Consider the following 24,719-nt stretch of genomic DNA (forward strand, 5'->3'; position numbering starts at 1 on the left):
TATATGGACAGTTCTCACCAACAATAATCACAAGAAGACAAAAGGCTTTTATCATTAAGGAGAGTGGGGTGCAGACTGCAGCGTCCAAGTGGCCACGCCCCTAACTATTTATAAAATTCCCCTTTCCTTACATTTTGCTTCTGTGAAAATTCCGTTATGAAGGGTTTAGCTATTATTTGCACCAGGCTAAAAGCATGTTTAATTCTTCTACAAAGATGGCTATATTTAAAATTGGACCAAAGGAGGATATACCGGCTTTTGGAGTTAACCTCAAATGGTCAACTCTAGAAACTGCAGTTTCTGGCAATGTTTGCGTTTGTTTCATTTGTATGCCTCTGAGGTTGCCACTTTAGTTAACCACAACAAACCTCACACTAATAGTCATATACACAACAGCAAGTGGAAGCAAAGGGTTCATGCAACCATCACAAATCTCATGCCAAGCAAATAGTCAAATGTGGTATGAATTTTACATTTGTTTTTTTTTTAAAGATTTTTACTGTAAGTGTTCACCCAAAAATATTGTCTTAGCCCCCCACTGCGTAACTGTAAAGAGATTCATAGGCTGGCACAGAGCCCTGACCTCAGCGCCGAACTGCAAGGCGGGCCTCATCGCCTGACATCAGTGCCAAATCTCACTAATGCTGACCAGAGCAAATCCCTGCACCCAGCTTTCAAAATCTGAGGGGAAATCTAAAACCAGAATAGTGAAGGCTCTTGTAGCAGCACACTCAAATGCATGATTCAGAACTGAGAACCATGTATGGTTGAAATGTTTGATGTCTCCATACTTTTGGCAATGTACTGTGAATCTAAAAGTGGCCTCATTTGACCGTAATCCTGGTTTCAGTTTGAATCACCCTGCACTAAATCGCCCACTCTCTTTCCCTTTTCTCCCACCTGCTCTTTATTCTCTCTCCTCCTCTTTTTCCCTCCTTCCTTTTCCTATCTTTTCATTTCACTCCATCTCTCCCACTCTCTCCTTTATTCCTCTCTCTAGCTCTCCCTGTCTCTGCTGCACACTCTCCCTCTCTCTCTCTCTCTCTCTCTCTCTCTCTCTTTTATCCCTCCCCCATCTGTGGGAAGCTGCCGTTGTGCGCATGTCGCCGATGAGTCAATTTGTGGAGGCAGTGCACGCGCCAACACACACACACACACACACACACACCCGCACGCACACACAAACACACATATCCTGTCTCCCACGAAGGCATCTGTTTCAGTCTGTCTCTCAGTGAGATGCAGCATCAACAGAGGAGAGAGGGGGAGACAAACAGGGGGAGGGAGGGAGAAGAGAGGAGGGAGAAATAAGAAAGGAGAAAAGAAAGGAAAGAGATACAGAGCAGAGAAAAACAGGAGAGAGAAGAAGAAGAAGGACATACATGAAAAAGAGTGAACAGGGGGGAAAACAGAGGAGAAAAAAAAGACAAGTGCAAGCCAAGATCCGGAGGAGGAGGAGAGGATGCTGCTGCCTGACTTCTGAGGAGTTTGGATTTGGACGTGACAGAGATGCAGCATGCAAGTGTTTCAGCCTGAGCATCTCCAGGTTGTGTCTGTGTGTGTGTGTCTGTGTGTGTAAGAGTTTGTTCATGTGCGTGAAGCCATGGCGAGCGCTCAGCCGGGGGTCCATGCATTGAAACTCCAGCCTCCCTCTGTTTCCAACACGCTGAGGAACGGGAGCAACTTCATCAAATGGGACGAGGTAAGGACACCGACTTTCTTTACCAGCTTAATAAAAGTACATTTTGATATGCTAACCGAAGATCATTATCATGTTTAAGCTTTTTTACACACCTTTTAGGAGCTTTAGCTTTTCATTTAATATTTACATATATGTTCTAGCTGTATTACAAATGTTCTATGGTAATTATAATAAAGTAGAATTGAATGAAACTGACAGAAAAAGAGGAGGAAACATTCCATGTTGTCAGATGCGTTTACTTCTCATTTGTTGATTTAGATTTAGCAGTAAGTACCTGTGGATTACAGACGTGTGTATGTGTGCGTGTGTGTGTAAGTAATAGTTAGAGAAGGAGGCAGTTGTGGTCAGTTTCCCTATTACCACCTGTTGGCTTGGATTCCATTGGTATGCAATGTACTGTTCAATGTGTGTGTGTGTGTGTGTGTGTGTGTGTGTGTGTGTGTGTGTGTGTGTGTGTGTGTGTGTGTGTGTGTGTGTGTGTGTGTGTGTGTGTGTGTGTGTGTGTGTGTGTGTGTGTGTGTGTGTGTGTGTGTGTGTGTGTGTGTGTGTGTGTGTGTGTGTGTGTGTGTGTGTGTGTGTGTGTGTGTGTTGAATTCAGTATATAAATAAAAACATATAAATAGGTATACGTCGAGTTAAGTTTGTGTGGATTTATTCATCAACTAGCATTTGTAGTGTGTGTGTGTGTGTGTGTGCATTTGTGCGTGCACTGGTATGCTGAAGTGTTGTCCCTGACTATATGAAATATGCGGTCCGGTTGTCATGGTAACTGGCATGGTTACCACCACCTAAACAGATGTGATTTGTGTTAGAAAGAATGGACGTTTGCTTGGTTTTGTGCGTGTGCGTGTGTGTGTGTGTGGGGGGGTTCAAGTCAATGTATTGAGCCATATAATGTCATGAATCATACGCAAGGAAGAGCTAATCGAATACTCTGTTGAATCTATAAATCCGGACTGAACCGTTTGCGTGTGTGTGTGTGTGTGTGTGTGTGTGTCTGTTTTGATATTTGAATTTCTTCAGCATGTTGAGCTGAGCTTTATGAAAAATAGAATCGGTTGCTATGCCAACAAGTGACAACCAGGGATCTAGTTAACCATCTTCAGAGTGTTTTCTTCCACTGCTTCTTTTGAATGCAGGCTGCTCTGTCATGAGGAAAGCAGCTACTGTACAGCTCCAAAATCCATAACCACAAACACCTTCAAAGAAATATCTTCATAAATGATTGAAAACTGAAATCTGCACACATTTACCCAACCCAGAGTGAAGATTGTCAGGATTAAGTTAAAACTCAAGTGCAAGATGTAGCTGGTGGCACCGTGTGAGCAATTAGTCCCTCACAGAAGTTACAATTTCACAGTCACAACAATTAAGGACATTTCGGCACGCTGTAAAACCTTTCAGTTGTGGTTATGATTGATATTATCATGTCATGTAAAAAACTTTTAACTTAAACACAGTGACAACCCAAAGCTGATAGGTAGCTTCCAGGAATGAGTCTTTCATCGGAAATGACTGGTCTTATTGGTGTCATATTTCATTTATTTTTGCTTTTATGTTATTAGTTAAGGAGAGAGAGAGAGGGAGGGAGGGAGGGAAGGAAGGAAGGAAGGAAGGAAGGAAGGAAGGAAGGAAGGAAGGAAGGAAGGAAGGAAGGAAGGAAGGAAGGAAGGAAGGAAGGAAGGAAGGAAGGAAGGAAGGAAGGAAGGAAGGAAGGAAGGAAGGAAGGAGGAGGGAATGATGTGCAGAAAAAAGTCTTGAGTGTGACTTTAACCCATGTCATCTGTAGCAAGGACTGAAACCTCCGTACATGGGGCCTTCAACCTAACCACTAGGCCATGCAACGCCCTGATTGGACACTTAGTAGGCAAAATGCTTCCAAGCAAGTTAGTGACAAGCAGTCATCAAGTTATTGTGTCTAGTTTGCTTGGCTGTGTTATCAGTGCTTCTAACTGTTTTCATTCATTATAAGCTCATAGAAATCATCTCTTACAACTTCTGATTGGCCAAGATTTTAAATGAAGTAATTACCAAATTCAGTCAACTAACTAATGCCTTAAATTATGCATATTTGTCATGATACATCATATCATTTTGTTAAATGCACAATGCCGTGTTGAGAAGCAGCCACATGAATTGGCCCTCTGTTGAGTACGTTTCAGATGTGGATGCAAAAGCTTTTTCAAGGGGATGAAAACATCAGGACAGCTGCACCGCAACATACACCTGCAACCAATTACAAACTGTCATGTTGGGTTACTATAGCAACAGGGACAATAGTTGAATGCCATGACAACTGGGCAGAACTTAAGTCTGTACCGTCACAGTGTCCAATACCATTCATCTTTGTTCACTCGCTCACAGAGGATAAAAAGGAGTGTCTGGGTATTTAATAAAAAAGAACATTAGCTTTTAAACATTTTCATGTGAATGAATATTTTCTATTTAAAAGCCTGTTTTTTTTCTGCATTGTTCTAATGTTCTCTGTTTTTCCTAAGGATCTGTCAACTGTGACTCCAGTGACTCTACATGTGGACCAACATGGATTTTACCTTTACTGGACAGATCAAAATAAGGTTAACACTCACACACATGAACAGACACAGAAACACACACACACACACACACACATACCATTGTCCTTAATGTCCTCAACATGTAGGCCCATATTAGCCTGATGATGAGGAACTGATTTAGCACCATGCTGAAAGTGAAGTTAATTATGTCAGTCCTAATTTAAGTCATCAATATTCAGACCTGAAAAGTCAAGTCATCAGATTGAGACGACGGTCAGATAGAGTTCTCAGAGTAACTAATTAATTAGTTAACATACACCTCTCGAATTTCTGTCTTAATGTAAAACCTCTTTACATGGTAACTCAACAATTGAACAATAGTTTATTTATTTATTTAGAATAGATGTATTTATTTAGAATAAATTTAACCAGGCAAAAAACTCATTGACATCAATCATCCCATATATAAGAGTGTCCTAATATGTAGCGGTACATTTCACAAGTTAAATATAATAAAACACAGAGCTATTGTAAACACTGATAAAAATATCCCGAGTCACAGAGCAGAAAGTCAAACATGTACAACCCGACGATGTCACATTTGGGACAGATAACAAGAATACGTTTTGCGACTATTTCACAGAGCAAAGCCTGTACTTTTTACATTACTAAAATAACACAAGTTAAATAACACAAATAACACATTACTAAAATAACACAAGTTTGAGGAAGAAGGTTAAGTAGTGGATAATGTTCTGCTCTCATCTCCATTTCAAGTAAAGATCTTATTTATTAGAGTCTTGAAATGCACAAGAGTCACAGAACATTTCACCTGAAATGAGCGTTGTTTGTTGGAACTCAAGGAGTCCATCTTAAAGTCAATTCATATTTGGACTATTTTGTTGAATTCCTTTTTTCCAGCATAGCGCTTATAAATGTTGATTTTTGAGTTCTTCGACGCCCACATAAAACTCATTTGAAAGTCTGATCGCAGCTACAATCCTCCATGAAGTGTCTTGCAGGTCTGTGATGGCATTGAGAAAAGGTTTTAAAAAATAAAAGCATGGGTGGATGGCTAGTACAAAAAGTGACAAACAGCCAAGTTTTCACATCAGGCAAACAACACTCTGAAGCTCAGAACCGCCGCCCTTTAGAAATGACGTGATGTTATTTAAGCCACAGTTTGACCACAGTTTAGGTTTGCTGCTAAAATAGCTGTATTGCTCCATAGCAACAATGCTACACTTCTCGTACTTGTGAGCTATTATGGCTAACTGTTAGCCCACTAATGATAATGAAGCTAACCATGAATTTCTCCTTACAAGCTTTTATCGACTCATCAACTCAGTTTTTCTTTTTCTTGTTGTAAATGAAAGAGGCAAAATACTGATGATAATTTACATCACAATATATGCATTTATAGAAAATAAACATAAAAAAGATAAATGGTCTGCGCTATGACATGTTTTTTTCAGGAATTTAGGCACTTTACATTATCTTGTGGTTTATTGTATAAGGTAAAGGTGCATAATTACTAAAAGTGAAGTTAATATGCTACAAATACAGCTGCAAATGCTATATTTATAAACCACAATAAATGATCGAAGAATCAATTATTGTGGGTTGAGAAAGGTTGAGAAAGAGCAAGTATGTGAGTACATACACACTTACATGCATACACACACACACGTTCTCTCCAGGTGGGCTTAAAGCCTCAGCAGGGCACAGGATGAAGCATTTACCTCCCAGATATTACCTCACTGTGTGTGTGTGTGTGTGTGTGTGTGTGTGTGTGTGTGTGTGTGTGTGTGTGTGTGTGTGTGTGTGTGTGTGTGTGTGTGCGCGCGCGCGCGTGTGCGTGTGCGCGCACGTGTGTTCAACATGCACCATTGTGTGTGTTTTCCTTAGGATACAGAGTTGTTGGACCTCACCCTTGTGAAAGATGTCAGAACAGGAAGAAGCACCAAAGCACCCAAGGTACTCTTCTTCACCTTTTCACCTTTTATGCACCAGGTCTTTGCCTTTTATTGCCGGAGATATCTCTCCGCTTAGAGAGCTGTTCATTCCCGTCAACTGCCTCTCTGTGACCTCACAGTAACCTCTCACTCAGTGGTTGCTCATTCATGCAGCACAACTGATGTTTTAATCATACGGGTTTCAGTTTTGTGCTTCCATTGTTCTGTTATAATGACTTTGGCTTAATCTCCAAGTTTTTGTACGTTTTGTCTTTTTATTTCCTTTTTTAAATTTTTAAACAACAAATCTCTTCTCCTGCTTTTATTCATATTTTTTCGCCATGTTGAATGCTTTATGGGTGGTCCCTCAACCTCCAGATAGCTGAAATACGTGAGGCATAGTTAACAAATATCTTTCAGATGACTGTCATACAGACCAAAAAGTAAATAAAAAAATCTGCTCCAGACCCCTCAGTCATCTCTTCCATGGGGCTTCAGCGTGGCTCTGTTTCAGCTCGCAGCATTAACTCTCTGTTGCTCGATAGGAGGCCAAGCTGCGGGAGCTTCTTGACATTGGAAACCTGGTTGGACGGCTTGAGAACCGCATGGTTACCGTGGTTACGGCTTCAGACCTCGTAAACGTCAACCAGCTTAACTTCATCGCCTCGCAGGAAGATGAAGCTAAGGTACAGAAGTCATTTTTCGTGATATTAGAAATGATGATGATGATGACGATGATGATGGAGGCTCTGATTTCGGTAGGTGTGGTGTGAGGAGCTGTTTTCTCTGTCTTCCAACCTGCTGAGCCACAACCTCAACAGAGACCACAGTCTCCTGAAAGCGTGAGTCCACACACAGATGCATTCACCTGCATGCACACACATAAACCCTGATGTGTACACTTTATATTCAGTTAATTTCAGGATATTTCCATTGACTGTCTTTATTATTACAAACAGTTAATAGCCATTGAAGTGAAGGACTGGAAGACAGCAAGCATTTGTTTCTAAGGCACTTCTTAATGTGCGGAGCATTCCAGTCAAAGTTATGAAGTTGTATCATATCATATCACATTGAACATACTTTGTTTCTGCTGTATTGGGTTCACTGCAGTGAGTCTAACCTCAATCTTAGTATTACAATATTTCATGCAGTGAATCGCATGTCTTCTGCATGCAGATGGAAACACAGGAAGGATTATGCTTCAGCCCAGGTCTGATCCCAGCCCAGTGTGGGGAAAAAAGGCTAAAATTAGAAGTATAAATTGCACTGCTGGATGTGCAGATGCACTTGGCTTTTACAGGGAAAGTAACATTACAATCCATGAGTAAAATAACAAACTTTCACTTCTTTTCATTTAACTATCAAATGGATAAAACACACTGTAAACGAATGGAGCCAGCACTTCATCCCATGTGCAACAGATTGTTTGAATAGAGTCTTAACCTTGAACTTTCCTCGCTCTGTTTCAGGTACGTCAAGTTGTGTCTCCAGCCGAATACAGAGGGGAGAATTCCTGTCAAGAAGTGAGCTTCGGATTATCATTGCCTTCCTTATCTTTAATCAATGGTTCCGTCTGTGATAACTCTGTGGCACATGTTACGATAGATGATTGCGCAGGTGAGAAAATAGCTCGACAAAGCCTGCAGGGACATGCACAAACTTTGCTCTTTTCTGTCCCTTGCTTCCAAAAATACACTTAATTCCATGTGCACTTGGGAAAGCAAAAACAGGGACAGGATTCATGAAGGTGCTTAATTCAGCACTGACCTGGTAATCAACCACTGCCAGGGAAGGAGATAATACGAAGGGAACCTTCATTTTAGAAGATAACAGAAGCTGAATTAAGGCCAGCTCATAATCCTGGATGTCTAGGAAGAAGATGTTAAATTCGGGTTTGAATGTTTGGGCGAGTCGTCGAATTGGCTTTCAGAGTGGTTGAGGAGCATGTTCTGTTGAGCTACAGTTTGTTTAAGGGGAATTTTTGGACATGGAGGGGGGCGGGGGGGAGTGAGAGATTTACAGAAAGCTGGAGGAGGACATTCTGTTGAGTTAGGAAGGGTACATTTGAAGGGGTTTATCAGAGGGGTTATTTAAGGCAGTCTAACTGCAGGTTTCAAGTTGGTGATATGTTGGGCTAGAACAGGAATTAATAGCTGTGTGATCTTGTGTCTTTTGCAGCATTGTTCGACTGTTTTCCTCCGACAGAAAGAGAGTGGAAAATTCCCTGGAGAGCTGTAATCTACCCTATGCACGGGTAAACACTTTAAATTGATTTTTTTTTAATATGATTGTAGCAGTAAACAGTAGCTACACATGAGAGTTTAACCAGATAGAAAATGCCATGAACGTCATCCTCTTTGGATAACTCGACATGTATAAAAAACTGACTAGCCTTTTTTTTTTTTTCTTTATGGCTGTAGATGCTTGTATCTGTTTTTTGAATGACTCACGGTGTAGAGGTCAACTTAGCCTAAATGCATCTGGTTCAGCAAGTTCTGAGGCTTCTGAAAAGTAGAAATGCAGGAGTCGGATTCTCAGCCCAATCACTAAATGTTTGTTTCTAATAAAGAAAATTGTTTGCAAGTGTGAACAATGAGGAGAGTTGATTATTTCAAGTGTTTTTTGTAAAACATGTAAGAGAGGTATTAAGCAAGAGGACATTAAAAAAAAAGTGGCTGTGTTTAATTCTGTTTCACATTTGCTGCAGGGTGACAGCATCAAACTGGAGGACTTTACACTCGAAGTCTACAAGAGCTTTTTGGAAAGCCTGTGTCCTCGTCCAGAGCTCAGCAGCAGCTTTAAACTGCAGTAAGTGCCGTATTCAGAAACAGTCTGTTCTTTTCTTTAAGCTAATTCTCTGAGAACAGCTCAATAGTGACTTCAGTCAACAACAGAGATGGTTTAGAGAGAAAACTTAAAGTCTAAAGAGATGTAGCACAAAAAAAAAAAAACGGCCATCTCAATTGCTGCTCGGACATTTAGTCCCAACTCACAAAACACAAAGGGATGAGGATTTGGATGATGTAAGACAGAGAATAGCAGCAAATCATCCAAATGACTTCATCAGCCGAAGAGATTATTTCAGCTCTAATTCAAATGAAAAATATTCTTCTTCTGGGTAAGAAAAAAGGACTAAATAAAAAAAATGTACCTAATGGATGTAAAAATAGATTTTGATTTAATGCGCTACTACTGAAGATAAAGATTTAGTGGTAAACACATTTGGACGTTATCATTTTTAAGTGTAATTCATGTGACAATTGTAACACCTAGAAAAAGAATCGCTTGTGATTTAATCAGAGAAGAGAGCAAAGAATACGTGAGAATAGCTAAGCAAAACGTGTGAAGACATTAGACACATCAATGACATTCGATGTGACCTTTAACCTCTGGCCTGCCTCTTGCTGCTCCCGTGTAGAGGAGGGGATAGAGGGAAGATGTCAGTCGATCAGATGACAGAGTTCATCAACAACAGGCAGAGAGACCCGAGGCTCAACGAAATCCTCTACCCGCCTCTACGTCCCGCGCAGACAAAGGCTCTGATGGAGCGCTACCAGCATGACCTGGAACTGCTGAATCAAGGTGCACACACGTTTGCAAAACGTTCTTTTGAACGTTAACACGGGCTGTTACAGAAATACTCCTCTAGCTTCACCCACATCCCCCCAGAGTGTAAACGGCTAAAATAAGAACGTAAGGAGTTCACATTTGTGTTGGATACTGCCAAAAAAAAATGGCACCTACTTCAGATCCAGTTATGCCTCTAGGACCAGTTCTTTTTTGGTATTTCTCCTACCAGTTGGATCTTTTTTTTTAAGTATCTATTAATATATGCATGAATCAACTCCCAAGTTTTATTATAGGACAAGATTGTTATTTGAAACAAATGACTTTCTGGAAATCTTGTTTTAGTTTTATTCAGGTGATCAAATGTGTCTCAAAATGTTTTATATTGAAAGAAAACCTTGTATGATATAACAGTGAAACAAACAGTACAATCTGATCTCATCTGTTATCTGAAATGAGCAGGTGATATAAAGTAGACAGGAGGTAACGTGATCATTTTTCAGACAAGAATTGTGAGTCACAGCATTTACATTATCAGCATTTAACAACATAGAGTTTGCATTTAGTAGCAGAGCAAGGTTGTTGGAAGTAGTGTTTATTGATCTCACTGTACAGGAGGTATTTTATTTACCTTAATGTCACTGTCGGCTTGCGTGCGTGTGTGTGTGTGTGTGTGTGTGTGTGTGTGTGTGTGTGTAGGCACCATCTCTCTACAGGCGTTCTCCAGTTATCTGTCCAGTGATGAGAACGGAGTCATCCCACCTGAGAAACTGGATCAGTCGGAAGACATGAGCTTCCCCTTGTCTCAGTATTTCATCAACTCTTCACATAATACATATCTGACAGGTACACACACACACCGACACACAAACACACACACAACTTCTAGAGTAAAACAACCATAATAATTGTCTTTATAATTCTTAATTCAATGTTTCTTTCTCTTTTTTTTTTTTTTTTTTGTCTTTGTGTGTCTCAGCGGGCCAGCTGGCAGGGAGCTCGTCAGTAGAGATGTACCGGCAGGTTCTCCTGGCCGGGTGTCGCTGTGTAGAACTGGACGTGTGGAAAGGTCGGACTGCAGAGGAGGAACCTGTTATCACCCATGGCTTCACCATGACATCAGAAATCCCTTTTAAAGTGTGTAGACGTAGTCTCGTCCTGACTTCTTGAAGCCTCTGGGTTTTGTTTTTTGGTTTTTTTTTAATGCCACAGCGAAACAATATCCTCTCAGTTACACATGTTTGGCTTGAGTTGATCACAATGTAGTTTCAATGTCTGCTCATTGACAAGGTTTTGTAGCTTACTGAAAAGATGTAATTTAGAGATTTCTTGACTTGTGTCTTTGGAGGTATATTTCCCTACTTTTATATATAAAATGTTTACATGAGGGGATCTCCTGTTCACACTGACAAAGTTGTTGGGAATGCAGCTGGAAGACAACATTAATATGACTGCCTTGAGTTTCTTTATTAATGAAGCTGATTTATTTTATGTATTTTTCAGGAAGTGATTGAAGCTATTTCAGAATGCGCCTTCAAGACATCACCTTTCCCTGTCATACTCTCCTTTGAAAACCATGTGGACTCGTAAGGATCATTATTTATCAACAGATTGACAAATATACAGTATCATAATGTATGATATCTATGTGTCTGTTTATCTGTCCATCAGTTTAAAGCAGCAGGCTAAGATGGCTGAATACTGTCGGTCAATTTTCGGTGACAGGCTGTTGATTGACCCTCTGGAGAAATACCCTGTAAGTAACACATAGAAGGCATGCAATTATGATAAACAGCTAGACATTATCAAATTTCACTTTCACTTTCTATGTGTGTAGCTGGAGTCCGGCGTCCCCCTCCCCAGTCCTCAGGAGCTGATGGGCAAAATCCTGATCAAGAACAAGAAATCACACAAACCCTCCAATAACACGGACACCAAAAGGCTGATCGACCAACCTGCCAATCAAACCAGCGAACCACTGTCACCTAGCAACAACACAGGAGGTAAGACACAAAGACATGAGGATGTGTTCAGCTGTGACAAATTGATGTTGTTTGCATCAAAAGGCGATACAGAATACAAAGACTACATGGTTCAGAACAGAACTCAAATGGCTGAAAGGAATTCATGCCGAAGATTGTTCAGTGTTTTACTTTATAAAACTAAACTAAACTTACTTTATAAAACTTCTAAAACATATTTAGCTACATTTTTTATGTACTTTAAATAATAAAAAGTGAAGTCATACTGTATGGTCAGGTTTCATTTTTTTATAGATATTTTTTGCCATTGGAAGTCTCTTTGAAAGTGAACACCTCTTTTAGTCAGCCACAAGCTCTGTCCTCATTTCGGACAGGCATCCGAAATGGCTCTTCCTGCGCTTCACTGCTGTTTTTTTTTTTATTTTTCTCTGGACCTCATCCGGGATGTGTCAATGAGGAGCCGGACCTCCCAAAGGAGCAGTGATTAAACAGGAGGTGCAGGGGGAAATTAAGAGCCTTATTAAATGTCGTGCAAATCTTGAATACAGGATTGGGAGTTTGCTGTGCATGGTACACAAAGAGCAGAGTGGTGGCTGTGCTCAGGTACATACACACGCTCTGACCATGACCCTGCAGGCGGTGAATGCTTGAGTGGGCTGGATAATCACCGACAGAGTTCTTAAAGAAGCGACTTGTTTATGAAAAAAACTACATCCCTGTGTCTGGTTGTTAGTCTGGTATATGTCATGGGTTTTTTGTTGGTTTTTTTACTTTTAACAAATCAGGCACTGATGTTGCACAAAGTCTCCCATTGTCTTTATTAAAGCTTCAGCCTATCACTCTTTAAACGGAGGTGTTAGCATTTTGATCTGACATTATTGTTGTGTTGACCACAGTATCAGCCGAACACTCAGGCTCCAGTTGTTTACTGATATTCTTCTCTCCCGACATCTTGGGAGAGAAAAGGAAGAAGAAGAGATTAAGAGGCGATGATCATGACGACTTTTCATTTTAATTAGGTTTAACTTTAATTTTAACAGAGATGGAGGCTGAGAGTGAGGAAGATGATGATGATGACGATGATGATGGTAAAAAGGTCAGTGGTGACGTCACTTTTGTCGCCATTTGTAGTTTGTTTACGAGTCTCGTTTATTCTGTTTGTTCTTTGTTCCATTTTCATTGTTCTTCATGTGAACTTTACATGCTGCTGTTGGTAGTTGTCCAGCCTTGCTGCTTCAAGTGTTGTATGTGCAGCGTGTTTGATTAGTTCTCTGTTTGTTGTTGTTGTTTTTCTTGTTCTTGTTGTTGATAGGGCCCGACCGATAGGGGATTTTTGTGGCCGACACTGAGAAGAAAAAAAATCAGACGCCGATACATCGGCCGATATCTTCATTGGATCTATGTTTGATCTGTAGGGATAGATAGATAGATAGAAACATTTATTGTGTTGATCCCTCTAATGCAGTCATCAAACACTTGTGGAAAAGTTAATATAGTAAAGATGGTCACTCGACTGGAAAGTAACTTCCCATGTATGTGCATCACCGCTTTATATTCTGGATGGGGGGATAATGCTTGTGTAATAATTCATATAACGCACTCTGCTGCTGAACACAACTGCTAGTGTAATGCAATGAAACTGAAGTGAACTGAGATTTAACTGATGAATTAATCAAGCAATATCAGCGGATATCTGCTATAAGATAAGCCAGTATCGATAGTCACTGGATATGCTGAAATCTGCTGATATTATCGGCTCTCCAGTTCATCGGTTGGGCTCTAGTTGATGGTGTTTTTTTTTGTTTCAAATGCATATTTTTTGTGTTTTGTCTGAATCCAGTTAGGGTTAACACAAATGTCTCATGATCATTAATTGTTCTCTTTAAATGTTGTTGGATTCACACTGTATATTAACATAATCCAAAGGGATGCCTTTAAACAAGAGATGTCCCCTGCTTTACTTTAAACCTGAACTGCAGTACAGTAGTAGTAGTACAGAATACAGTATGCAAACAGTTAAGACATGCTACTTCCTCCTAATGTTGCTCTGCACACTGATTCCTTCTGTACATACAAATGCTTCAGTATCACCTCTTTCTGTATTTTTTGGTAGGAGAGTCAAGGGACTTCATATTCAAGTTCAAAAAAACGTTGTCCCTGGGACAAAATTAAAAATACAAATGAAATGAAGTAGACAAAAGAGAAAAGTGTGTACAGATGCGTTTGTTCTGTCTACCCATTGTTGCATTAAACTGATAAGTAAGGATTTAAAAATTAAGTTAAAAATCTATTCAAAGCTGTCACAGGTTCACAACAATAATTAAAAAAATAAATTGTAGTATTGAGTAATATGGTGGGTGTCAGCTGCTGTAGAGTAGAGGCGTTTGGTTGTAAAAAGCAGGCGTTATCATGGCGGCTGCGGAGACCAAAGCGCACTAACAAGCAGGTTGGTAGCCCTGCTCACCCGAATGAGTTTAAGAGTCAAAGAGATGAAGAGGTGCATTGGTGTTTTTATGAAAAATTAAAGGAATCTTTTTTTCGTCGTCATTTTTCTTCAGTCTCATTTTGTAAGATAAATCGTGAAAGAATATTATTGTGGACCCAGTATCGTATTGGGAGTTGAGTGAATCATTACATCCCTACTGACGACTGATGTTTCCATCCCAACATTCATCCAGGACCAGCCGTAAACCCAGCACCCTGAATATGATTGACTGTATTCCGGTGGTTTATTTCAGGGCTCAGCAGAGCGGGAGGCAGTGGCCACAGAGGAAATGTCCACTCTGGTCAACTACGTCCAGCCAACCAAGTTCAACTCCTTTGAAGCCTCAAAGAGTAAGAGAAGCCGTACAGAACCACATGACACTATCCTTCACATTTTAGTGATTATTTCTCATTCTGCAAAAAACATTCTAAGATCAGTTCTGGAAATTTCCTCAATTTCACCTCATGCCTTAGCTATATATGATCAACATTTCTTGTTGAAGAAACCCTCTAATGGGCTCTGACATCGTAAAACCAAAAGATTTTGAGTAAAAAAAAAAATAAAAAAGTCAAATTCTCTTCTACAACCATTAACCATTAATTTCATGGCAACATACAATTGTATGCACAACAATTTCAAGAAATGATAGAACATGATGTCTTGAGAAAAAAAAAGGAAATTACACAACTATAGTTAGTTGATAATCAATTGAACACGTATCTATTTTGTCTTTTTGGGGAAAAATATGTGAAAAATCTTCTTAAATTTAAACATTTCCTGCATCATCTATAAGTTGTTCTAATAACGTTCAACAGTTCAGTGGTTTGAAATTGTTGATGGGACACAGAAAGCATAAAGCATAAATACTTATTTACATATTTTCTGAACATATACTAAGTTTACTTTTCACATTTTAAGTAAACATGATATCACTTACTTACTCTTTAAAAGCATAAACAATTTTTGCAATAATTAGACAGAGAGTGAAGGAGTCATGATTAAAGCAAAATAACTGCCAAAAAATGCCTGTGTGTTTGTTTTTGTGTGTGCAGAGGCAGCCCGCTGTTACCACATGTCGTCTTTTGTGGAGACCAAAGCACTGGAGCACCTTACAAAGTCACCAGTGGAGTTTGTAGAGTATCCTTTTGCTACAGTAGCAACAGTTGCTTCACACCATGGCAACCACTTTTGTTCTCTGTTCTGTTTTTCCAGCTTCTGATGCTTCATTTGTGCAGAAACCTGCAATAATCTGTCAGATTTTAGTTTCAATAACAGCATATATCCATCCATCCATCCATCTATCCATCCATCCATCCATCCATCCATCTAATTAATGTTTAATGAGCCCTGTTATTGTTCTTAACCTTACATTAACTAGATATAATAAATCACAGTTAAGTCGCATCTATCCTAAAGGAACCAGAGTCGACTCTTCTAACTTCATGCCTCAACTCTTCTGGAATGCCGGCTGTCAACTTGTTGCTCTCAACTACCAAACTATCGGTACGAGCCACAGCCTGACCCCAGGTTCCACTTTGTTCGATACCTCAGAAACACCCTAAAATGACAAGCCAGAGGACACCACACTCACTGAATTAACTTGTAAAGTTGTTGGGGGGTTTTTCTACAGATTGTAACCATGACTGTGTTCTGCAGATAACGTTGGATGTTTAGTCAAACCAGGAGTGGCGCTTGAATTCTCCAGAGCCCTCAACTTGTCAATTATTCATCTTTGTTTCCAGATTTCTCCACACAGCTGAATCTCTTCATGTTTGAGTACAACGGGCGCAGCGGCTACAGACTGAAGCCTGAGTTCATGAGACGACATGACAAACACTTCGACCCCTTTGCAGAAAACACAGTGGACGGCATCGTGGCTAACACCCTCTCTGTAAAGGTACAACACAAGCTGTTTCCCTTTTGTTGAAGCTTGCTGTAACTAATCCGACACACTCTGCATATTCCATCAGTATAGGCGCTCTCTGATCGTTACTTATGTGATTCGCAGGTGATTTCTGGACAGTTTCTGACTGAGCGGCGGGTGGGTGTGTATGTGGAGATAGAGATGTTTGGACTTCCTGCAGACACCAGGAGGAAAGCACTGAAAACAAAAACCTCTCAGAACAACAACGCCGTCAACCCAGTGTGGGATGAAGAGCCGGTTGTCTTCAAAAAAGTGAGAAATCCAAAAGACAGACTTATAGCAGGATCCAACAAAAATGATAAAAACAAATTCACTGCTGTGACTTTACCTTTCTGACAGGTGATTCTTCCAACTCTGGCCTCTCTGAGAATTGGTGCTTTTGAAGAAGGGGGGAAGTTTATAGGTCATCGGATTATTCCAGTGTCTGCAATAAGACCAGGTAATTACTCTCGTCACATTTCATTCAACTCATTTCATTCACAACTGCTTTTTATCTGAGTATTTGAGGACTACAGCTCCCAGGATCTTTGTGGACATTTCACTCTCGTCACTGTGTTTTTCCAGATGAGTCCAGCAAAAGTATTTCGCTGGTGCTGATGCAGGATTGTACCAAAAAAAAGATTGCATATTATTGCAGAATCCCTCCTGACCTAGAATGATGATACATATTCTGTCTTTCCCTACAAATACTAAAACTTTACATTCCTAATCCCCTTCATAATGCATGTATGCTTCATTTTTTTTCCCTTGTATGCCTTGTATGTAATTGAACATCAAATCCATCCAGGTATTTGTTAGATAACACGCTGTGCTTTGGAGATGAGGTGACCTCCTGGGAGGCACGTTCTGGCTCCTGATGTTTGCAACAGCTGTCACAAATGTCATTCACTACATCATATCACCATTCTGGATATGTTTTTTCAAGTCATTGTCTACATGCGTGACCGACGGTTTGTGCAACATGAGCCACATGTTCATCTTTTAAAGCTTTTACAGCAGACGATGTAAATATAATGCAACCCAAAGAGAACAATCGGAGAGTGGCGTCTGAGTATGTGTTGTTTTTGTGTTTGTCCTTTAGGGTACCGTTACATTGGATTGAGGAATGAGAAGAACCAGTCTCTCATTCTCCCTGCAGTGTTTGTCTACATTGAGGTCAAAGATTACGTACCGGACACCTTTGCAGGTACAAAAGTCAAACTCAGATATCACACACAAAAAAGGATCATTTCCGTATCTTTAATTTCAACATAATGAGAGAATTTTTAAATATAAGGACAGACAGTAAATGAAAAAAAATGAATACAACTGAAAAAAAAAATGTATGAAGGATCCTAACAAGGATGTTTTTTTTTTCTATCTCAAGCACACAGGTTCAAAGAATGCTACACTATCGGCTTTATACATCTTGGTTTCTATATAATTGCTTTGTAGATGTGATAGAAGCTCTGTCCAACCCTATTCGGTATGTCAACCTTCTGGAGCAGAGGTCCAAACAGCTAGCAGCTCTGACGCTGGACGACATGGAGGAGGAAACCCAGGCTGAGGTCAGCCACGTGTCTTTCTTTTCCGTCCTTGTAAGGCAGATCCTCAGGCTCTAACCCTGCTTGGTTTTACCACTCAGGAAGAGGCCGAATCTACTGCAGAGCGCAAAAACGACGTTAAATCAGCTCCACTTGAGAATGGACTCAGCCCCGCCCCTGGACCTGCAGGCCACACCCCCATCACCACAACGCCCAAAGCCACCACAGCCAATCAGCAAGCGGCTTCGACAGGTAGCATTAAAGCCCTCGTTTTGCATCTGAGATATTGTCGTTTAAAAAAAAAAAATTCCTGAAGCTCCAGTGCTATAGGTGTTTTTATGCGTTTATTGTTATAAATAATCGTTGATTTTCTTTTCTGCCTTTTAGAAGCAGCCAAACCAGCGGCAAAGAGTGAAGATCTGGTATCAAGTGTTTTGATAGGTTAGTATTTTTCAGATTGATTTCAAATCATTGTTTACTTTAAATAACCAGCATAATTAAAACTGGAGACGTGAGAATGTTTGATGCATCAGCCCATAATAAAGCACCGAAACACAATGTGAATATAAGAAAGTAAAGAGACAGTGAAGGTTTAGAGTATGAAAGACAGAACAGTATGTGGACGTGCTCATACATGTCCCTGTGTTTTATGAAGATGGGTTACATTAGTGCTGGTCCTGTATTTCATGATAAATAAAAAAGCTTTTTCATGGTGATTATCTTGAATTGAATAAAACCTCCAGGTCTGTACAGAACAGTGAAATAAACACCAGAGAAAGGTGTCATTAAACGGTAATGCATTATCACCTGTGGCACCAGATGTCCCATCATGCACCATGGAGAGTCTGCAGCAGTCAAAGGTTTACCAGAAGGAGCAGAGACGTCAGTTTAAAGAGCTGAAGGAGTTGGTGAGGAGGCACCAGAAGAAAACCTCTGAGCTCCTCAGAGAGATCAACAACAAGTACAAGAAGACGGCAAGACAGTGCAGTAAGAGCAGGTACACGCCGCATGTCCTCTTCTCCTTTCTTGCTTTGTCTAAAATTGAGTCATCGTGAAAAATATCATGTCATTGTATGAGGTAACAAGTGGACATTCCCTGTGTTTTTTTATTTTGTGTGTAAGCTATATCTAAGTATTTATTGATGTGTGTGTGTTTTGTTCATTAGAGGCTCGTGTTCAGAGAGCGAGAAAGAGGAGCGGCTCCAGCAGCTGCGAGACGAGCAGCAGCAGCAGCTCCTCACTTTGAGGCAGGAGCAGTACTACAGTCAGAAATATCTGCAGAGAGAACACATTAAGATGGTAAAATGAATGAAATCAGATAAACTGCTGTTGCATGGGACTTTAACCTTTAATCCATGTCTTTGAAAAGATAACGAGAACTTATTGACTTCTCACTTTTGTTGGCAGTCAGTCATAATAAGAGCAATGAGCGCAAGATAACCTGAAGTCAAGGATTCTGCGGCCATTGTTTTATTTTAGCTCAGAACACTTTGATCATGAGTTTCTGTTTCAGCTGACAGAGCGGCTGAGCAGCCTGGCTGAGGAAAGTCACAACACACAGATGAAGAAACTCAAAGACATCTGTGACAAGTAAGTCACAAAATCTTTGACTCAAATGATTTAAGGGTGTCAAAACGTCTTGATGAATGCTACAATGAAGAAATAATGAAATTGAGTTGAAAAAAAAAAGAAGTTTTTTATCAAGTGGCGCTCTCTGATCTTGAAAAAATGAAGCCAATGCAGAAGTGTGAAATCCTGCAGTTCCTCAAGGGTCCGCATGAGGCTGTCACCAGGAACACCGGAAGTCACATACACACAGCCGAATCAGGCTGTTATTACAGCATAAATAAACATGTGCACAGTCTGGTACAAAACATGAAACAGGTGTGTGTTAGTCATCACTGGCACACATTGTACGGGGGATGATTTTTTATTTTTTTTTTAAAAACGTCTCTGTTTTGATTTTGAAACGACACATAGTTAGGCAGAAAATTGACAGGTGAGCATGTAACAGTCCTTCAAGAGGATTAAAACCTGCCTCAGCTTCGGCTCTCAACCTGTTGTAAGGTTAACTGAAAGTTATAGTGAGACAGCATTTCCAGCAATGGACGCGGCTGCTGCTGTCACTCAGGCTTCATCCATTACTATTTACAGTCTGTGCTTTTTTTTTATGAACAGCCTGTGAAACTGAGCTAATAATAATTATAATAATAATGCATTATTTTTATATGCGCCTTTCAAAACTCTCAAGGTCACCTTACAAAGCAAGGATAAAAACAACAAAGATGTAGTGGATTCATGAGACCGGATGGGAATGATCTGACAGAACTATACCATTTTAAAAATAGTGTTTTTTTTAGATGAGATTTAAAAATGGAGAGAGTCGATACAGATGTGTGGTGGGAGGGAGTTCCAGAGGTGGGGGGGGGGGGGGGGGAGATCGACTGAAGGCTCTGGATCCCACGGTGGACAGGCGTGAGGGTGGTATGGTGAGAGATGTAAAAAACTTTGACTCTGACAGTGAAGCCTTTGGATTACATAAAAGTCATCTTTTTTTTCACTCCGATATTATTTTCATGTAAAAGGTTTTACTTTCTTCAACATCTTCAATGTACTGAATTCTTGTTATTTTTTATTTGGAGGGGACTTTATAGAATATTTCAGGGTCAACAACCAAGCTTCTTTTCTGTTAACACTCACATTTTTAGAGTCCAACCTGCTTGACATACAGCAATTTTTAAATACCTCTTTTTTTTAAGTACCTTTTTTTATTTTTTTACTTCCTACTATCCTTTCTTTGATGTTTCCTTTGCCACCGTAGGGAGAAAAAAGAGCTTAAGAGACAGATGGATCGAAGGAGAACAGAAAAGATCAACCAAGCGAAGACCAAAGAGAAACATCTGGCTGAAGAGTATGATCCATACACACACAAACACACACACACACGCACACACACACTGATACAAATTCCCTGCACCTCACCCTAGACACCTGCTGTAGCTCCTTCGTCTAATTCCAGCACTAATCCATCCAGCTAGACTTGTAAGGAGAGAAAAAAAAAATTCTGCTCAACATCAACCCCCATCTGACTGTGTGTTTCCAGGGAGAAGACTGAGATCAATAAGTCCTACGTCAATGAAGTCGTCCAGAACATAAAGCGGGTGAGAGGAGGATGGAGGATGTGGTCTAAAGAAGCTCCGGGGGTGGAGGAGGATTGTTTTGTTTTTAAATCTGCAGGGACTGCCATTTAAATGTAATGCTTTCTATTTCTGCATTTTCTCTCTGCTTGCCTTTTTTTTTTTTTTTCTCCAGCTGGAGGAAACTCAAGCAAAGCGCCATGATCAGCTTGTGGAGCAGCAGAACGAGCTTCTGCAGAAGATACAGGACCTGAAACCAAAGGTAAAATACCAGTTTAGATTATGTTTAAAGTTTGCACTTACTGCCTGAATATTACATTGTACATTGTAAGTATTTCCCGCTTCAGTCACCAGACGCACTAAATGGTGAATAAATGTGTTGTTTTGGGGGGGTCCAAGCTGCTCGCTTCGATCTGTGCCTCCACTCCCACACATTTTGGGATCGGTGGTGTTGAGTGATGTAACCAGCCCACTGGCAGCCATTTTGGAGCTGTTAAACTGTTGGCAGCATGGTTGATAACAGCTGGTTTGCCATTCTGAATGTACAGCCCACCTGTCTCCACAGTTGCAAATAAACACGGGTGAACTGTTTTTATGTGAAGCAACTTCAACTTGTCCTGGGTTTATTATCCTGTTAGTGTGTGGCAGGAGCTAATTTGTGAATGTAATCCGTTTTCAGTGTCCACCTGTTATCTTCTTCCTCTCTGTCTCAAGTTGCAAGGAGTGGTGGAGGCTGATTTCCAGGAGAAATTCCAGTGTTTACCCGGAGAGATCGAAGACTTCCTGCAGGACAGGAAGGCAGAAGTGAGAGGTCACAGCAAGTCCCGCCCATCCACGCCGCACGAAACTCTGTCAGAGGAGGACTGAGGGGCGAGCGAGTACGCCGAGGGAGAACGGACGGTAGAGCAGAGAGAGGAAAGTGCTGGAGATCAAAACACGAGGACGTGTGGAGGAAAGAGGGGGAAAAAAAGGATTTTGAAGACTGTTACTTTTATTTTTAATGGAAGAACACTTTAAGGATTTTATTTGAAATGTCATTCAAGCATGCACTTTGCTGTTTCCCAGCATTCAGTCAGAACTCATGAAGTCTTAGTTTCTGTTATTTTGAAGGACAACTACCTGACAGTTTGTACTGCATGACGATCTATCTATCTATCTATCTATCTATCTATCTATCTATCTATCTATCTATCTATCTATCTATCTATCTATCTATCTATCTATCTATCTATCTATCTATCTATCTATCTATCTATCTATCTATCTATCTATCTATCTATCTATCTATCTATCTATCTATCTATCTATCTATCTATCTATCTATCTATCTATCTATCTTCACATACATACGTCTGTATTTTATATGCACATGGATAGACTATACAAAAACGTGTTTTTTTTTCAGCACTTTTTTCTTTTTTTAGTGAGTAAGCCATGGCGGTTGCTCGGACAACTAAACTCAATTCAACTTTACTTTCTTTATAGCTCTAACCATATAAACTAAACAACAACAATCTATTTTAGCCTAAAGCTCCTGTGAGGAACTTTTGCTTTTGATTTTGGCACCTCCCGTGGACTCTTATCTCTCTGCTGATCTTGTCCTGTGAGCCTACATGTATAACGTGACGTGATGTTTTCCAGAGGAAAAATCGCCTCCTGGTTCACTTTGACCGTCAACCAGGGAAAATTGTGAGCTAAGACCATTCGCTTCGCTTAGCAGCTACCTTTTGGCAGCAGTTATACTTAGAACATAACTATTGTATATAGAAGAAATTACATTATGTCCCTGATGGTCATGTATGCTTTTGTTGGTCATATAGAGGCTTCAGCATTATATCAATCTGTTTCATAACCACATAAAAAACCTCACAGGAGCTTTAACTTTCTCTCTGTAACACTGGCAGAGAGTACTGTCTAATACCCAGAGGCAGTGACAGCCTCTTCTTGTTGCATGGGGAAATGCTGGTACCTTCACTGTATGATCATATTACAAGTACTCTGATTCTTTACACTCACGTAGATGCACACATTGGCACTCTCACTCTGCGCGGTTTTGCTGGATGTCAGTGGGTTTGAGGAAGGAGAACTTACTCCTCTCTTCTTCTTTTTTCTGCACCTCAAATTATCCACCAGTTGAGCTTCAAAAGAGAAAAAGTGCATTTGATTTTACATTTCAAACCATAGCAAGACACAAACAAGCAAGAGTACTGTGAATGTTGTTCACTTTTCAGGATTTAGGAAGATACACATTTTATAGAAATGGTTTTATGTTGCATTACTAACGTGTATAATTTAATTCAAGGGCATTTTATCGAGCTGTTTTTCTACAAGATAGTTCCTCTATACAACTATTGATTAAGATAAAAGTGGATAAAATAAAAGGATCATCACAGATTCGTCTTTAAATTGTATTTTACAAGATGTATTCTGCAGTCCACCACTGAATCATTTATTCAGTTCTGCACAGTTTGTTTATGCACTAATATAACTGTTTATTCATATTCTTTGGGGGGGGGTTTATCACATTTTTGTTAAGTTATTTATATTTAACATAATTTAGCATGACTGTTAGAGCTTTTTTTTTTTTTTTGGACCAATTGGCTTTTTCTTCAACGATGTTCGAAGAAAAGAGGAGGATTATAACAGATGGGATGAGGGAAATGAAACATGTCATTGTACCTGAATTTGGTTATTTTTAAAAGAATGGTTTTCTGACTGGTTTCAGCAACATCCCACCAGGTCCCTCATTGCTGCTGCCCTAACGCTGGGACAGATAGATGTCCTGTTAGGTGTGGAGGAGCCTCAAAGTCTGCATGATTTCTTTGTTTTGATGTGAAAGCTGTTTCTTAAGATCTATTTATTTGTTACATGTTATTTTCATGATAAACATTAAGGAACGAGAATGAGATGAGAATAATTTATATAACTGTTTACGAGTGCAAAGTTTTGTAAAAAAGAAAAACAATAATAATTCAAATGTACAATGGATGGCGCTCATCACTCTTTGTACAGTGATCTTCCAGGAAATATCGGTGGAATATTTTCCATGTTTCTGCTTTTCTTCGACATCTAAGGCTTAAGCTGTGTTCAACAACCTTCTTTTTGCAGGGAACCGATAAAGATCGAACAATCTTGGCCACGGCCTGCACCTGACCTCCTAAAGGTAGCCTGCACTGCAGTTTCATTGGCAATATTTTAGACTAAGCTGCTAACTCTGTTTGCTAACCTTAAGAGTATACCTCAATATTCTGTCCCCACTGCAGATGAAATGATCTGCTTGGATCATGTTTAAGTGGCTGAGGTTCTCCAACAAAATGACTTGTTGAACGCACCCTTGCTTTAATGATCAAACTGAGCATGCTTTATCGTCTTGGATTTCTCTGCCAGGTGATTTGTTTCTTGGTTTTTCTGGATGCTATTTTAAATCAAAGACTATTAAAAAAAATATTTCATCAAAAATGAGAAGTTATCAGTTTATATTCCTGGGTCTACAATCTTCAAATGTCAGATCTTTAACTCTAAAGCTGCACTGAAGAGAGGAAGGTAATTGCTGATGTCAATCCCATCAACACAAACCCACTGCTTTTAAGACAAAACCAGTATAATGCGGGCCTTCACAGGGACGCAGTATCCTGTCACTGTGGAGGAGGGAGATGTTCTGTCACTTTATTGTTAGACTTGTTGGAAAATACAGCTTTTTGATGCCATTCACAGTTTGACATTTTAATGAATAGCTCTATGTACTGTACATGATCAAAGTGCTTTTATTTTCTTGTTTGCAGTCAGTGGCTTTCGGTTTGTCTTTTTATTTACCTTTACAAAACATTCTGTTTGAATTCACTTTTTTTTTTTTTTTTTAAAGATTGGTCATTCATTTCATTGATTCATTGTTTGCCTTTTCCTGCCCTTCTAATGAGGTTCTTTA

General features: G+C 39.9%; 1 protein-coding gene across 1 annotated transcript; it reads left to right on the forward strand.

The window, feature by feature from the left end:
* The first annotated feature begins 1,209 nt into the window (after window positions 1-1,209).
* plcb1 (phospholipase C beta 1) lies at window positions 1,210-24,276 on the forward strand. Its single transcript, XM_079362164.1, has 32 exons — window positions 1,210-1,702; window positions 4,201-4,278; window positions 6,127-6,195; window positions 6,719-6,859; window positions 6,936-7,015; window positions 7,646-7,699; window positions 8,355-8,430; window positions 8,884-8,984; window positions 9,595-9,758; window positions 10,443-10,589; window positions 10,723-10,880; window positions 11,247-11,329; window positions 11,415-11,499; window positions 11,581-11,746; window positions 12,766-12,821; window positions 14,464-14,560; window positions 15,263-15,347; window positions 15,589-15,713; window positions 15,953-16,107; window positions 16,219-16,386; window positions 16,474-16,573; window positions 17,216-17,320; window positions 17,569-17,681; window positions 17,759-17,909; window positions 18,045-18,098; window positions 18,477-18,654; window positions 18,824-18,956; window positions 19,171-19,247; window positions 20,479-20,568; window positions 20,761-20,818; window positions 20,970-21,056; window positions 21,509-24,276. Exons 1-32 carry the CDS (start codon window positions 1,604-1,606, stop codon window positions 21,659-21,661), a joined length of 3,486 nt encoding a protein of 1,161 aa, XP_079218290.1. The 5' UTR covers window positions 1,210-1,603; the 3' UTR covers window positions 21,662-24,276.
* Window positions 24,277-24,719: the final 443 nt, after the last annotated feature.

The sequence above is a fragment of the Symphodus melops genome (genome assembly GCF_947650265.1).
Source record: "Symphodus melops genome assembly, chromosome: 15".
Lineage (NCBI taxonomy): Eukaryota > Metazoa > Chordata > Actinopteri > Labriformes > Labridae > Symphodus > Symphodus melops.